General features: G+C 42.7%; 1 protein-coding gene across 16 annotated transcripts in view; it reads left to right on the top strand.

Moving 5' to 3' along the window:
* The window catches only part of CDC42SE2 (CDC42 small effector 2), a 145996-nt gene that overhangs the window by 8749 nt on the left and 120084 nt on the right, over positions 1-17163 (top strand). For 7 of the 16 annotated variants that reach the window (XR_004430088.1, XR_004430090.1, XR_004430087.1 and 4 more), the window contains exon 1: positions 2591-2762. The exons of 1 other annotated variant lie outside the window; for it this stretch is intronic. Coding sequence is in view for 2 of the 15 variants with exons in the window: in XM_033181336.1 (XP_033037227.1) it covers positions 2154-2720 (567 nt within the window). In the remaining 13 variants the exon portion in view is untranslated. Of the gene's footprint in view, positions 1-1637; positions 2763-2912; positions 3110-3182; positions 3327-17163 lie in introns of those variants that run through there. 8 more of the 16 variants (XM_033181336.1, XM_033181337.1, XR_004430096.1 and 5 more) reach the window with 7 other exon arrangements.

Raw genomic sequence — 17163 nt, 5'->3', positions numbered from 1 at the left:
TTTTATAAACAAAAGTCTATTTAATTTTATAAAAAAATCAAATTGTTATGTAATCTGTAGCTTTAAATTGTTTTAAATCATAAAGGATAAATTAAATGTATAAAGAGACTGCTATGAATATAACATTGAGCAAATAATTATGCACACATACTCTACAAAAAGTATCATCCAGGCCAGACGCCGTGGCTCACGCCTGTAATCCCAGCACTTTGTGAGGCGAGGAGGGCGGATTGTGTGAGCCTGGGAGTTTCAGACCAACCTGGGCAACATAGTGAGACCCTGTCTACCAAAAATACAAAAATTAGCCAGGTGTGGTAGTGTGCATTTGTAGTCCTAGCTCCTTGGGAGGCTGAGGTGGGACGATCACTTGAGCCCTGAAGACAGAGATCGCAGAGAGCTGAGATCGCACGGATTAGGCCACTGCACTCCAGCCTGGGTGACAGAGTGAGACCCTGTCCCTCCCCCCAAAAAAAAGTGTCAATTCAACTGAATGGCACTGTGTACTTGACTTCTTATTTTTTTAACTGATGAGAAAGTTGTATGAATAGCTATAGCAACTGAAATTATATCGTGCTATTCAATCACGTAATGTTCTGTTACAAAATATGAAAAATCTGAAAATAAATGTTTATATAATGAATACTACCCTTTATAGGTAAATGATAGAAAATTTGCTATTTTTCATGGCTGAGGAAGGCATTCACACAAGGTTACTACATTTGTAATTCAAAGGGAGGCTTATAAGCACATATATCAAGTTCAGGAATTTTTTGGGTTTTTTTTGTTCTAGGAAATTTTTAGAATCGTCTTTATGAAACCTCCCTATACTCTATCATGTTATTCTCATTCAATGAAATAGGATTGTAGTGTATCATTGGTCAAAAAACTGCATTAAATGTCAAGTAAATGGTTATCACTATACTCAGAGTAACTGGAAAATCAAAATGCTTATGGTATGATGTAGATAAAGATCTCATGGTTAACTGAAACAGAAACCAAGAGAAAATTTAAAATTAAAAAAATTGGTCATTTTTTGTTGCTTTAGTTTTTTTAATCTCAGAGAATTTAAAAATTTTTCATTTATTCTAGGCACTTGGGATACATCAGTTGAACAAAACAGACAAAAATCCCAGCTTCTACTAGAGAAGGCAGACGCTAAAAGCTAAACATATCAAATAAATACAGTCATACCTCAGTATCCGAGGGGGACTGGTTCTAGGACCCCATCCAATATCAAAATCCTCTCAGGTCCATAATATAAAATGATATGGTATTTGCACATAACCCACATATATCCTCCTGTATACTTTATCTCCAGATTACTTATAATACAATGTAAGTACTATGTAAATAGCTGTTATATTGTATTGGGTTTTTTTTTTTGTATTTTTAAATTGTTGTATTTTTTCCCCCAAATATTTTCCATCTGTGGTTGGTTGAATCCAGGAACGCAGAACCCATGGATAGGGAGGGCTGACTGTGAATGACAAAGATTGTTACAAGGTGGGAAGTGTCATGGGAAGAAAGGAAAAATAGCAAGGCAGGAAAGATTGAGAATTTTTTTTTTCTTTTGGAAACAGGTGTCACTCCGTCCGATGGCTCACTGTAACCTAACTCCTGGCCTCAGCCTCCAGAGTACTTGGGACTATAGGCATACGCCACTACACCAGGCTATTTTTGTGTGTGTGTGTAGAGACAGGGTGTCGCTATGTTGCCCAGTCAGTTCTATTTTGAAGGTACAACCAACAAGCTTTCTTCACAGATTGAAAGTGAAAATGAGAGTATGAGAGGAGTTATGGATGATATAAAGTTTTTGACCTGAGCAACCAGAAATCCTCGCCATCAACCTAGAATGGGGAAGACCATACATTACTTATTGTATTCAAAGTAGTACAGGTTTGAGAGCTTACTTCAGTGGCATTACGCTCTTTCTCTATCCTTTTGACCTCACGATAAAGTTTTGTAGGTATTTTGGTGGACTGCTGGCTGCTAGATAGGGCACTCATGTTTCTGATTTTTGAGATATGTAAAATACACACCCAAAGGAATCACAGAAGTCCAGTACATGTGTAATTTTCACGCATTTCAAACGCCAGGTGGATGATCTCGGCTTTAACCCAGTTAATGATGGATTGAACAATTCTGACTTTTACATGAAAAAGCAGTGGTCAGAGGATGGGATCTCAATTGCCACTGAGAGACCCCTCGTCCCACAACCGCTCAACACCCACCCACCCTCGCCTGGGCGCGTCCACCGCCCCACAACGTGCGCAGACGTCGCTCCTCCGCAAGGCTGTCCGCGGCCCGGGCTGGGGTGGGAAAGGGCTCCCGCAAGCTCCCGCCCAGGTTTGGTCGCCATCTTTCGGAGCGTCCTTTCCCGCGAGTGCTGCAGCCCCGGATCTCAGGCGTCCGTTAGTTACAGAGGCCAATTCCTAACCCCCGCGGCTCAAATCCCTGAGGTCCCGCCGCCTGCCGGCCGACCCTCCCATCCCGGAGGTACGGCGGGGGCGGGGCCCAACCGGGGGCGGGGCCAACATTGCGGCCCCTGCAGCTGCGCAACGGCGCCCGCCCCTCCAGCCCCTCCAGGGGCGCGCGCCGCCTCTCGCTCCGCCCAATCCGCGCGCGAGCCTAGGCGGGGAGGGGGAGCAAGGAAGCTGCGAGCGCGCCGGGGAGCGCAGCTGCAGGCGTGGGGGCGGCAGGAGCCGCGGAGCCGGCGCTGAGAGGGGCTGTGGCCGGAGCGGGCGGCAGAGACAAAGGCGACGGTGAGTGTAGTGCCAGCCCCAGTCGCGCGTCGGCCCCCACGCCTCGCCCTCTCGGCCCCTTGGGCGGGGTCCCGAAGCCCCGAACCCTCGTCCCTGAGGGCTCTGGGGTGAGCGCGGCCCGGCCCTGCCAGCAGCTCGCTGCGGGCTGTGGGGCTGAGCTTGCGTCTCCATTTCAGGTTTGGGCGAGGTCCTCATGCCCTAGGACCCTGCCTTAGGTTTTTTTTCTGTTCCCTCTGAGGAATGATTACACGCTCAGTTCATAATTCACGGCAGGCGGACGGCTGAGGCAGCCAACTGACCGCCTGATGTAAAATGGAAAGGCAGACCCCCTCCCCCCAACTTTTCAGGTCTGGAAGTCGGGAGGGTGGTGCGAGGGGCGGGCGGGGAGGGCCCGGGGTCTCTAGGTGAGGGTTTCGGGGAGCAAAGACACCTGGCTGCGGAGCCCCGACTCTTCGCCGGAGGCGCCGGACGCGTTCCGTCCGCGGGTCCTGCCGCGGTTCGCCCCGGGCCCCGGGCATGAAAGCCCTTGGCCACCTCGTCGCGGGAGCTCAGCTACTCTTACAGGTTGTTTTACCCAGTGCTTGCTGCTTTAAGTTGCGATTTTAGGCAACGGGTGTGGTAGGTAGCGGCTCCTTGATGCCGCATTCACAGCTGAAAAAAACCCCGATCCGCTGACTTCACTCTGTGTAAGAAACAACACTGGGGATTTCTCTTTAGCTTGCAATTACTTTAAATTATAAGCTTTTTTAGGGGAATTTTGAGGGGTGATGTGCAGTTTACAAAATTCGAATGTTCGTTGAAGGACCTGGCTTATAGTATGTGCTCAGTAAAGTATTTGTTGAATGAATGAATCTTGAAATATCAGACAAAGCTTATCTCACATCTAGTAAAATTCAGGCACGTATCCTCTTGATTATGATTAAGGAAATAATGTCGGCAAACAACATGTATTTTTGATATACGTTTGTTTTTGGTTTTTATCCCACATAACATACTGTTGTGAGTCAGTTCTTACTCTCAGTGCTATGAATACAGAAAATATATATCAAGTGTGGATTTTCTCTTTTGGTGTTAGAGAGGTTGGTATACATTTTCTGTTTCTTAAAAACAGGCCTTATTTCTAACCTTTAAAAATAATGGAGAAGATAAAGAGGGAGTGGGACTGTATTTTGACAACCAGCTTTCTATTTCATTATGAATAAAGAAGTTTATGTGTTTTTGAAAAGGGACTGTGGTATGGTCTTGCTGCTTTTTGAGCAAGGGAGAACTCTAAATTTGGGGGGGAACTAATGTTGCAGTAATATAATAAAATGTCACCATTTACTCAACAGATATTCATGAAGCACCTGTTTATGGGCTGAGACCTGTGTTGCACACTGTTTCTGGGCACAGGCAAAATCCACAATTATCCTTTTCTTAAACTTGAATGTAAAGTTCTTTCCTTATTATTGATGTCGGAAGTGGTGACTGTCTTAAACCCCTAGTGGCTATTTAAGTTGGGAAAGATGGCAGGTGAACTGCAGGAAGTGTAAATTCATAACAGCCTTTAAAGGTTAATAAGTAACTTTGTACAGTTAAAATTATTGGGTTAAGCTTTTATATTGTCAGTTTAATAGAATCTATCTACATTTTAAAACGAAGAGGAAGACATTTAATAAACTAGTGTTTTAATTCTCTCCCTCATCCCTATTAAGAGACTTTGGTACAGTGTATTTATTGAAGGGTAATGTACTTCTGGTCCTGTTTTCTGTAAATAATCTTTGTAATAACATTTTCTATTTTAAAAAACCCCCAAAGATAAACAGTGGATTCCTTTTCTGTAAGAAATACTTTAAAATAAAACTTTATTTCAGGAATTTTATTTTGTCTTTGTGTTCACCATTTACAAATAAATGCAATTTATAAACTTGATAGTGCTGAAAAGGGAAGGATTATTAGTAGTAATTTGTGATTCCATATGTGGACTTATCTTTTAGTATTTTAACTGTGATAAAACTACTAATTAAAAAGGATGAGATTTGTAGTTTTGCATTTATTCTGAACATAAGGTTGCATTGCCTATTTTAATCTATATATGTGTAAAAAGCAGTAATATTGTCTTTATTTCAGGAATCCAGACTAATGTGATCCAGTCTTGATCATTATGAAATAATGTAGATGTTAATTTTTTTATAGGTAGCTTTTGTATTTAAGTGGGCTCTTTTGACTGTTAATGTTTATAATACTTATTACATTGTTAAAGATAATGTTTACTGGACTTACGGGCTATTAGCTGTTTTTTTTTTTTTTTTTTTGAGATGAAGTCTGGCTCTGTCACCCAGGCTAGAGTGCAGCGGTGCGATCTCGGCTTACCGCAACCTCCGCCTTTAGGGCTTGAGCTGTTCTCGTGCCTCAGCCTCCCATGTAGCTAGGATTACAGAGGTGCGCCACGACGCCCTATTTTTTGTATTTTCAGTAGAGACAGGGTTTCTCTCTGTTGTCCAGGCTGGTCTCGAACTCCTGGTCTCAAGTGATCTGCCCGCCTCAGCCTCCCAAAATGTGCTGTGTTAGCTTTTTATTGTTGTTTCTAGAAATAATAAGGAAAGTAATCCTTAAAATTGAATGATAGAGAATTGTAATACTTTCTCTTTAAATGTATATTTCTCGGAGGAAGAGTTACCTGACAATGTACCACTCGTAGTCTGGTGTTGATGACATACCTAATTGTAAATGGTGATAGTGATGATAAAGAACAAGTAAGTAAGGTGTGATGTGTTAAGTGAAAAGTGTTTGGCTTTTTTTTTTTTTCTGGATAAGCACATTATCAGAATTCTTGACAATCAGCAGCTGCGTTAAAATATATTTTTCCAAGAAATCACTCATTATTTATTTATTTATTTATTTATTTATTTATTTATTTATTTGAGGCGGAGTCTCGCCCTGTTGCCAGGCTGGAGTGCAGTGGCGCGATCTCGGCTCACTGCAACCTCTGCCTCCGTGGTTCAAGCAATTCTCCTGCCTCAGCCTCTCAAGTAGCTGGGACTACAGGTGTGCGCCACTATGCCTGGCTAATTTTTGTAGTTTTAGTAGAGATGGGTTTTCACCATGTTGGTCATGATAGTCTCGATCGATTGACCTCATGATCTGCCTGCCTCGGCCTCCCAAAGTGCTGGGATTACAGGAGTGAGCGACCACCCCTGGCCATAATTTTTTTTTTGAACCTTAAAAATACTAGTGTTTTCAAAGTATTGTTCCTTCCTTGGTGTAGTTCGTAATGTTTTGAGGCTAAATAAATTTCAGGATTATCTTGTGTTATAATTGCTGGAATATTTGAAATGTTGGTGTTTTCTTCATCAGGGTGTATGTGTCTATTGGGGAGAGGGTAGTTCATTTTTTTGTAAGACTTTTTAGAGTGATTTAGAAAGCATTTCTTTTTCCTCAGATGTAATTAATAAAGTGATTTATAATGATACTAACATGGCATATTGCAGCTGTGCTCATATTTGCCTGTGTAGATAGTGAGAGTTTTAATTTTAAAAAGTTTATTTAAATACTTCGTAACTAATTTCTCACATTATTTTCTGAGATGGGTTGCTGTTATGTTTTCAAGTTCCAGTTGTCTTTTTTAAAATTATGAAAGAGTTTATTTAGATTCCTCATCTGCTTTAAGATGAATCTGGGATATTTTGTTAAGGTTTCATAAGAGTTTTTTCAAAATTAAACATGCAAATTGGTTTTGATCTGCTGCATTGTTCTTATTCTCAATTTTCATGAAAGAAATATTTTAACATTTTATTGAACATTGAATGTTAGTAATGTTTTAGTCAGTCTCAGAGGGAGACATTATAGTTTTCCTGTGCCTTCTGGAGAGGAACTTGAGAGAAACACATGCACGTGCTTGCTTTTTTTCTTTTTTCTTTTTTTTTTTTTGAGACAGAGTCTTGCTCTGTCCCTCAGACTGGAGTGCAGTGGCGCAATCTCGGCTTACCACAACCTCTGTCTCCTGGGTTCAAGTGATTCTCCTGCCTCAGCCTCCTGAGTAGCTGGGATTACAGGCGTCTGCCACCATGCCTGACTAATTTTCATATTTTTCGTAAAGACGGGGTTTCTCTGTGTTCGTAAGGCTGATCTCGAACTCTTGACCTCAGGTGATCCACCCACCTCAGCCTCCCAAAGTGCTAGGATTACAGGCGTGAGCCACTGCGCCCAGTCAAGCTTATTCTTAATACTTGCTAGTTAGGTGAGGGCATTTTTTTTCTGATATTTTTCATACTACCTGGAAAAACGTGGAATTTGACTTTTTATTTTTATTTTTCGAGACAGAGTTTCACTCTTGTTGCCCAGGGTGGAGTGCAAAGGCACGATCTTGGCTCACTGCAACCTCTGCCTCCCTGGTTCAAACGATTTTCCTACCTCAGCCTCCTGAGTAGCTGGGATTACAGGCATGCACCATCATGCCCAGCTAATTTTGTATTTTTGGTAGAGATGGCGTTTCTCCATGTTGGTGAGGCTGGTCTCGAACTCCCGACTTCAGGTGATCTACCTGCCTCAGCCTCCCAGAGTGCTGGGATTAGAGGCGTGAGCCACCACGCCCAGGTTGCTTTTTTTTTTTTTTTTTTTTTTTTTTTTTTTTTAAAAAAACAGTCTGGGCCGGGCGCGGTGGCTCAAGCCTGTAATCCCAGCACTTTGGGAGGCCGAGACGGGCGGATCACAAGGTCAGGAGATCGAGACCACCCTGGCTAACACGGTGAAACCCCGTCTCTACTAAAGAATACAAAAAACTAGCCGGGCGATGAGGCGGGCGCCTGTAGTCCCAGCTACTTGGGAGCGGAGGCAGGAGAATGGCGTAAACCCGGGAGGCGGAGCTTGCAGTGAGCTGAGATCCGGCCACCGCACTCCAGCCTGGGCAACAGAGCCAGACTCCGTCTCAAAAAAAAAAAAAAAAAAAAAAAAAAAAAAAAAAAAAAACAGTCTGTTGCCAGGCTGGAGTGCAGTGCTGCGATCTCGGCTTACTGCAACCTCCGCCTCCTGGGTTCAAGCAACTATCCTCCCTCAGCCTCTCGAGTAGCTGGGACTACAGGTGTGTGCCAACATGCCTGGCTAATTTTTGTATTTTTAGTAGAGATGGGGTTTCACCATTTGGCCAGGATGGTCTCGATCTCTTGATCTCGTGATCCGCCCACCTTGGCCTTCCAGAGTGCTGGGATTACAGGCGTGAGCCACCATGCCAGGTCAGGAATTTAGCTTTTAAATTATTTATTTTATGCATCCTGCCACCTTAGTTCAAAGCTTAAGTATACTTGAATCTTTCTATAATACTAACAGATAATGAGTAGTGCAGGATTTAGCTGAGACTGCTTTGGGCCCCCATCCAAAGGGAGTTCCTGAATTGCAATGCCAAAAAGACTTGGTAATAAGTTGTCTTAATCCTGACGCTGTAAAATACCTGTTAATGTATTTTAGTCAAATAGATTATGGTAAAACATACTCCCTCTTTTTCCTAGAAAGTATTAGGTTAAGATCATATTAAATCTAGGTACCTTTGAAAGTAACTAAATGATGAGCCCTGATGTATCTGTTTTCTTGCTTTGCCCACTTAGAAACTCATGCTGTGATTTCATATGAAATCTGTATGATCAAATTTTTGTATCTTGTACTAAAACGTAAAATTATTGACCGGGCATGGTGGCTCATGCCTGTAATCCCAGAGCACTTTGGGAGGCTGAGGTGGGCGGATAACCTAAGGTCAGGAGTTTGAGACCAGCCTGGCCTGTGAAACCTTGTCTCTACTAAAAATACAAAAATTAGCCGAGCATGGTGGAGCATGCCTGTAATCCCAGCTACTTGGGAGACTGAGGCAGGAGAATCATGGGAACCCGGGAGGCAGAGGCAGCAGTGAGCCGAGATTGCACCACTGCACTCCTGCCTGGGCAACAGAGCGAGAGTCCATCTCAAAAAAACAAAACAAGCTGAGTGCGGTGGCTCACACCTGTAATCCTAGCACTTTGGGAGGCTGAGGCAGGCGGATCATCTGAGTTCGGGAATTTGATACCCACCTGGCCAATATGGTGAAACCCCATCTCTACTAAAAATACAAAAGTTAGCCGAGTGCAGTGACTTATGCCTGTAATCCCAGGCACTCGGGAGGCTGAGGCAGGAGAATTGCTTGAACCCAGGAGGTGGAGGTTGCAGTGAGCTGAGATGGCGCTACTGCACTCCAGCCTGGGTGACGGAGCGAGACTATCTCAAAAAAAAAAAAAAAAACCAAAAAAACCAAAAACAGCTGGCCGGGCTCGGTGGCTCATGCCTGTAATCCCAGCACTTTGGGAGGCCTAGGCGGGTCGATCACAAGGTCAGGAGATCGAGACCATCCTGACTAACACGGTGAAACCCTGTCTCTACTAAAAAATACAAAAAATTAGCTGGGCGTGGTGGCGGGCGCCTGTATTCCCAGCTATTAGGGAGGCTGAGGCAGGAGAATGGCATGAACCCGGGAGGCGGAGCTTGCAGTGAGCCAAGATGGTGCCATTGCACTCCAGTCTGGGCAAAAGAGTGAGACTCCATCTCAAAGAAAAATAAAAATAAAAAAATAGAAACGGCCGGGCGCGGTGGCTCAAGCCTGTAATCCTAGCACTTTGGGAGGCCGAGACGGGCGAATCACAAGGTCAGGAGATCGAGACCATCCTGGCTAACATGGTGAAACCCCGTCTCTACTAAAAAATACAAAAAAACTAGCTGGGCGAGGTGGCGGGCGCCTGTAGTCCCAGCTACTCAGGAGGCTGAGGCAGGAGAATGGCATAAACGTGGGAGGCGGAGCTTGCAGTGAGCTGAGATCCGGCCACTGCACTCCAGCCTGGGCGACAGAGCGAGACTCTGTCTAAAAAAAAAAAAAAAAAAAATAGAAACAACAGTATAAAATTTTTTTTTGTTTCATTTGACTATTAACGTTCACTTTTTGTTTAGTAAAGCAAAAATGAATTTTGAGTGCATTCAACATTGTGTATGTTTTACACCGTATATATAGTGGGAATTTATGGGTATCTGTAGAACTGAAAGGTTTAATGGGTGGACCTTGGTAACGTTTAAGCAAAAAACAACTTTCACTGTGCCTTCAAAACCCTCTCTGTAGACTGTGTCTTTCTCTGCTTCTAGGGGAGCTTTTAGTGTGATCAGATAGTCTTTTAAGTCACTTTTAGGTAACAAAAAGTCTTCTGGCCACTTGTCAGTCTTATTTTAGTCATTAGAAGGTACAGTATAGTAGTATTCAAACCCTTGTACATTTCAGAACTTCTCTTTGGCTCAAAACTGCTTTGAACCTAGAAGCTTGTTTTGGAAAGGAAGAGTCCTAGTTAGTTGGCTTCTCTTTTTACTTTGCCAGGTCTTCTTCAGTATGGTATTCCTACCACTTCAGGATGCAGCTCAGTGGAGGAAAGATACAGGGGGGAAGTTAGGAAGGTATAGTTTTATTGTGGCTCATCTGATTGTGATCTGGCATTTTTGCCTTCTGAGTTGGCCAAGTTGTGCAAAGCTGACTCTTTCTTCAGGAGTGCTGGAAATGGTTGAGGAGTCTATGTCTAGGAAGCTCCAGCTGTAATTCCTGAGATACAGTTCTCCAGCTTCAATTTAGCCTTCCAGTTTCCTTTATCTTGCAGGTTCATTTTGCCCAGGGTGAGATTTTTCTTTAGTCTTGAAGATAATTCTGTAACATTTTAACCAGAACTGCCTATGCTTTATTGAGGATATTTCATAGACACAATTTCAGTAATTCCACTGGGGTCTCAGCATCCTGTCTTTCCAGCTCCTTCCATAATATACAGTATAGACCCTCTGAATCATCAGATTTCACATCTGAGGATTTAGCCAGCCAAGGATAAAAAGTATTTAAAAAGAAAAAACAGTAAGAACAACAAGGTAAAAAGCTACAGTATAACAATTATACGTGGCATTTATATTTGATTAGGTATACATAGTCTAGAGATGATTCAAAGTATACGGGTGGATGTGCCTAGGTTATATGCAAATAGCGTGCCATTTTATGTATGTAAGGGACTTCAGCATCCGGGGATTTGGGCCAGGGTGGGGCGGGGTTCCTGGAACCAGTCACCCATGGATACCAAGGGATGGCTGTAAACGTTTCTTCAATAGTACTTCTGTATGTCTGCTATCTGTAATCCATCGCTGCGACCGCCTCTATGCTGTCCCAAGACCACCTCCTTCCACATCCTCACTTGAGTATTTACCATGCCTTAAATTCGTGGTCCACTATTACAATTTCTTCTTTTCATACACATTCAGCTTCCTTGCAGCATTCTTCCATTGTAATTCACCTGGCCAAACCCCCACCCCCACACCCTTCGTATCCAGTTCTCCATCTGTTCTAGCCTGCACCTGGGAAGTTGAGCATGCTTTGAGGAAAACACACCCAAGCTGACCCAGCTCTCCCTTTAAATTCATGACCACTGACCTAAGGAGGGCCCTTTGTGCTGCTGGTTGTTTTTGTTTTTGTTTTTTTTTTGTTTTGTTTTTTGAGATGGAGTCTCACCGTGTCACTCAGGCTGGAGTGCAGTGGCGCAATTTCAGCTCACTGCAACTTCTGCCTCCCAGGTTCAAGTGATTCTCCTGCCTCAGCCTCCCGAGTAGCTGGGATTACAGGCGCCCATCACCACGCCCGGCTGATTTTTGTTTTTTTTTTTTGTTTTTTGTTTTTTTTTTAGTGGAGGTAGGGTTTCACCACGTTGGACAGGCTGGTCTTGAACTCTAACTCCTGACCCCAAGTGATCCGCTTGTCTCAGCCTCCCAAAATGCTGAGATTACAGCCGTGAGGCACTGCACCTGGCCTAATCCTTCTATAATCCTAGTACGTTTCCTGATTGAATCACCACAGATGACTTTTAACGCCTCTTGTCAAACCTCTAGCATCCCTTTTTTCCTCTTCATTTTCAGCTCATGACCTTGTTTCCTGTATATCAAAAATGAAAGCAATCAGAAGAAAACTTTTACATGTCTCCTTGTATCTTTACCCATACTTTGCCTTTCCTACTATTCTGTCATCATGGTCTCCACTTGTGCCCCTTTCTCCTCTTAAGGACATTGCACTGCTTCAGTATTCATCTTATTCTCCTGCATGCTAATGAGCTATGTCATTTCCCCATTTCTACTGGATTATCCCTATCAGCATATAGATATACTGAAATATCTCATATCTTAAAAAAAAAAAATGTCCAGATGCCACATCTTCCTTTAGTTACTCCTCTCCAAAAAGGTAAATATTTGTTGTCATCAGTGCTCCCTGTCTTGTTTGGATCCACTACAATCAGCTTTTTTTCTCATTCGTTCTACCATAGCAGCTCTTTTTGAGACTATTAAGTGACTTTGTTGGTGGTAAATTCCCTAGTTCTCAAGCCTAATCTCAGTGGATGTAGAAGCAATAGAGCATTTGATGTGGTTGATAACATCGTATTTGAAATCTTTCTTCCCTTTGTTTCTGGCATATTACTGCCTGTTTTCAGTTTCTTTTGTTGGTTCCTTTTCGTTGCCCCAGCTTCTGAAAAATGAGACAGTGTTTCAGGGACATATGTTTAGACCTCTTCTATATATTTAGTTTTAGTCCCCTGCGATCTCATTCTGTCTAGCTAGAATTATATACATATATATATATTTTTAAATTTTTTGTCATTTTTTTTTTTTTTTTTGAGACAGAGTCTTGCTCTGTTGCCCAGGCTGGAGTGCAATGGCGTGATCTTGGCCCACTGCAACCTCCGCCTCCTGGGTTCAAGTGATTCTCCTGCCTCAGCCTCCCAAGTAGCTGGGACTACAGGTGCGGGCCATCACGCCTGGCTTATTTTTGTATTTTTAGTAGAGACGGGGTTTCACCATGTTGGCCAGGCTGGTCTCGAACTCCTGACCTCAAGTGATCTGCCCAACTCGGCCTCCCAAAGTGCTGGGATTATAGGCGTGAGCTACTGTGCCCAGCCTTTTTTTTTTTTTTTTTTTTTAATTAAAAAAGCTTTTCTTGGCCTGGTACAGTGGCTCATGCCTGTAATCCCAGCACTTTGGGAGGCTCAGGTGGACGGATCATGAGGTCAGGAGATCGAGACTATCCTGGCTAACATGGTGTGAAACCGTGTCTCTACTAAAAATACAAAAAAAAATTAGCGGGCATGGCGGTGGGTGCTTCTAGTCCCAGCTACTAGGGAAGCTGAGGCAGGAGAATGGCGTAATCCCAGGAGACGGAGCTTACAGTGAGCCGAGATCGCACCACTGCACTCCAGCCTGGGCGACAGAGACTCTGTCTCAAAAAAAAAAAAAAAAAAAAAAAAATTTTTTTTTCTGAGGGCCTTCCTCGTCCTCCAGGCTGGAGTGCAGTGATGTGATCTTAGCTCACTGCAGGCTTGACCTCCCAGGCACAGATGATCCTCCTACCTTAGCCTTCCAAGTAGCTGGGACCACAGGTATGCACCACCGCATCCGGCTAAGTTTTGTCTTTTTTTGTAGAGATGGGTTTTCATCATGTTGCCCAGGCTGGTCTTAGGCTCAAGTGATCCACCTGCCTGGCCCCCGGCTAAGTGCTGGGACTACAGCGTGAGCTACTGTGCCCAGCCTAGAATTATATATTTCAAACTACGAATGTTATCTTTAGTCTGGATCTATTTCCTAACCTCCAGACTTCTATATATATATTTGCCTACTCAGCATTTTAAAGTAGATTTCTAATAGGCATCCCAAATTTAACATCACAACTGAACTCCTTGTCCTCCCTCTTCTCCATCATCCTCCCTCCCCAATAATTGTCCCCATTCCAGTCTTCCTCATCCTATTAAATGCCAACTCCATCTTGTAGTTTCTCTGGCCAAAAACCTGGTAGACATTCTTGACTCTCTTCTTTCTCATACTCCCACATCTGATTCAAATAATTAGCATGAAAAAATGTCCCTTATCTACCTTAAAAAGTGCCATAAGAATAAATGTAACCACAATTTCCTCTCATCTGCTGCCACCTCTGTAAGCAACCATCATCTCTTTCCTGTATTATTTCAGTAGTCTCTATCTGCTGCTTCTGCTGTTTTCTGTTCACAAACCAGCTACAAGGGCGATCCTTTGACTTAATGCCTAAGTATTCAAGAAATCTTGACCCTTCATCGTCTGTACGTCCTGCCTTTCTGATTTGATGTCTTACCAGTTTCCTCTTGGCTTCTTCCACTCCGGCCACATATAGACCTCCCTGAGGTTTCTTGAACTTGCCAAGCATGGTGTTGCTTTAGTGCCCGTCGGAATAGAGCTTTGTTTTATTCACTGCAGAATCCCCAGTATTCAGAACAGTGGATGGCACATAATGGAGACTCACATTTCCTGAATGAATGGCTGCTAATCTTGTCGCTGTATCTTTGGTAACAGCTTATATGAATGTTTCTATAACTAAAAGTATTTGAACTTCACCTAAAACCATGTAGTCCTGTAAGAATTAAGTAGAAACAAATTTAGATACAAGAGGATGAAGTAAGTTTCAAATCAATTTTTGTGTGTGTAAAGTGAAAATACACGGTAAAATGGTAAGGGACAGAGGAGGTAGGAAAGGAAGGAAGAGAGATAAACCAATGGAATAAAGAAAAGGAAAACCTGATTTGGTAGTAGGGTGAACAACACCTTAAAAAAACCTATTTTGGGCTTGCCCTATATTTTTTTAAAGTGGTGTTTCTTCAATTCTGAGTGTTGGTGAGTTACATGGACTTAGACTCTTCAATTTGAACTATATTATAACCTTTTTTTTTTGAGGCTGAGTCTTGCTCTGTCACCCAGGCTACAGTGCGGTGGTGTGATCTCGGCTCACTGCAAACTCCGTCTCCCAGGTTCAAGCAATTCTTGTGCCTCAGCCTCCCAAGTAGCTGGGATTTCAGGAGTCCGCCACCAGGCCTGGCTAATTTTGTATTTTTAGTAGGGACGAGGTTTCGCCACGTTGGCCAGACTGGTCTCAAACTCCTGACCTCAAGTGATCCGCCCACCTGGGCCTCCCAAAGTGCTGGGATTACAGGTGTGAGCCACTGCGCCTGGCCTTATAACTTTCTTTTTATCAGGGATACAGGCTCAAATGAGATTGGGTGCCAAAACTTCATTGTTTTTCTTTTCTTTTCTTTATTTTTTCTTTTTTTTTTTGCGCTAGTTTTTGCTAAACTACTTTTGTTAAGGAAAAGCAGTTACTTTTACTGAGCTAGCTCGATGGTATCCTGTGTGTTTTTTTTTTTGGAAAGCTCAAATAGAAGTCTCACAGTTTTAGGGAGTGATTATTTTTTAGTCTGCAAAAATTTATTTGTATGCCTGTCCTCTTAGTACTGTACTGCCTAGTTACTCTCCTTTCAAAAAAAAAAGAACATATAAGTATATTTATTATATTTCCATGGTAAACTAGCAGCTACGATAACGTATACAACTTTATTGAGTAGTATTTATTAAATGCATATACATATTTGTGCTCCTAAAAATGCTTATACATACTAAAACTGCAGTTTTACTGATAGTTGGGAAATGAAAGTGCAAAAGAAATTAATGATTTGTGAAATTTTGGTATTTCATTGTGTCAAGACAAGTTTTTTTTTTTTTTTTTTCTCTGAGCTGTAGATCTCATTTCCTGTTGGTTGATTAAAAAAAATGTATTGGCCAGGTGCAATAGCCCAAGTCTGTAGTCCCAGCACTTTGGGAGGCTGAGGTGAGTGGATTGCTTGAGCTCAGGAGTTCGAGACCAGTCTGGGCAATGAGGTGAAACCCCGTCTACAAAAAAAAAAAAAAAAATAGAAAAATTAGCCAGGCCTGTACACCCATAGTCCCAGCTACTCAGGAGACTGAGGTAGGCGGATTGCTTGAGCCTGGAAGGTCGAGGCTGCAGTGAGCCGAGATCTCACCACTGCAGTCTACTCTGGGTGACAGAGTGAGACCCTGTTTAAAAAAAAAAATCTTAGGCCTGGCGCGGTGGCTCAAGCCTGTAATCCCAGCACTTTGGGAGGCCGAGACGGGCGGATCACGACGTCAGGAGATCGAGACCATCCTGCTAACATGGTGAAACCCCGTCTCTACTAAAAAATACAAAAAACTAGCAGGGCGAGGTGGCGGGCGCCTGTAGTCCCAGCTACTTGGAGGCTGAGGCAGGAGAATGGCGGGAACCCGGGAGGTGGAGCTTGCAGTGAGCTGAGATCCGGCCACTGCACTCCAGCCTGGGCGACAGAGCGAGACTCCGTCTCAAAAAAAAAAAAAAAATCTTTTAGATAAATTGTTAAAATAGGTGGCTTAGAAGTTGGTGAATTAAGAGATAATGTTTGTGTGCAAGTATAAATTATTCTCTATAAACCAATGTAAACATTTTCCCATTTTTGTATAATATGCAATAATTTATGTCTTTATTGACTTGTAGAACTTTTATGTAGCTACAATGTGTGTGGGTGTGTATATATATCTTTACAGTTTTTGTAATATACAGATACAATTTAGACTGTCGTATAAACATGACCTTTATAATTTTTTTTTTTTTTTGAGATGGAGTCTTGCTCTGTCACCCAGGCTGGAATGTAGTGGCACAGTCTTGGTTCACTTTGACCTCTGCCTTCTGGCTTCAAGCAGTTCTCCTACTTCAGTCTCCCTGGTAGCTGGGATTACAGGTGTGCACCATCACGCCCAGCTAAGGTTTTTTTTTGTTTGTTTGTTTTGTTTTTGTATTTTAGTAGAGGTGGGCCAGGCTGGTCTCGAACTCCTGACCTCAGATGATCTGCCCACCTCGGCCTCCCAAAGTGCTGGGATTACAGGTGTGAGCCACCACACCTGGCAACCATTATAATATTTAAAAAGTCTGTTTACATACCAAATAAAATCATCATGTTGGATGATACACTAGAAATGTTTCTTTACAGTTTTGAAATAATCTATTTTGTAGACTAGGTCATTTTCATTAGAATTTGACATTGACCTAGTTGAATGTGTTAGCATTTCACACATAACCATCTTGGATTAAGAAGATCCTTATTTCTGAGCTGGTGTGCAGTGCTACCACTCAGTTTATTTCAGCTGTATTCGTAGTTTGATGCCTGCCATCCTACTTTAACTTCATAATGTTCTGTATAGATTATTAAGAAATCAAAATGGTCATATTGAGAAAACTGAATATAGTTCATCGGTGTGACCCCAGTCTTATAAGGGGTCATTAAAATAATACATGACATTATGCCTTCATTTATTCTGTTCAGTACATTTATCAAACTACTATGTGAAGTTGTTTCCCAACCCATTCAGAATAAGATATAAACTGTACGCACCCAGAAAATACAAACTCAACAGTCTAATAATTTGGCCCTGACAGCCTCTTATCTTACCTTTGCTCACTACACTCTAGCTAAGTTAGTCTGTTCAGTTTCTCAGACATGCCATTCTTGGCCTTGGCTTA

This window comes from Trachypithecus francoisi, unplaced genomic scaffold (genome assembly GCF_009764315.1).
Source record: "Trachypithecus francoisi isolate TF-2019V2 unplaced genomic scaffold, Tfra_2.0 Lachesis_group2, whole genome shotgun sequence".
Classification (NCBI taxonomy): Eukaryota; Metazoa; Chordata; class Mammalia; order Primates; family Cercopithecidae; genus Trachypithecus; species Trachypithecus francoisi.
Note: the sequence above shows the minus strand (reverse complement) of the source record. Positions and strands in the feature narration are given on the sequence as shown.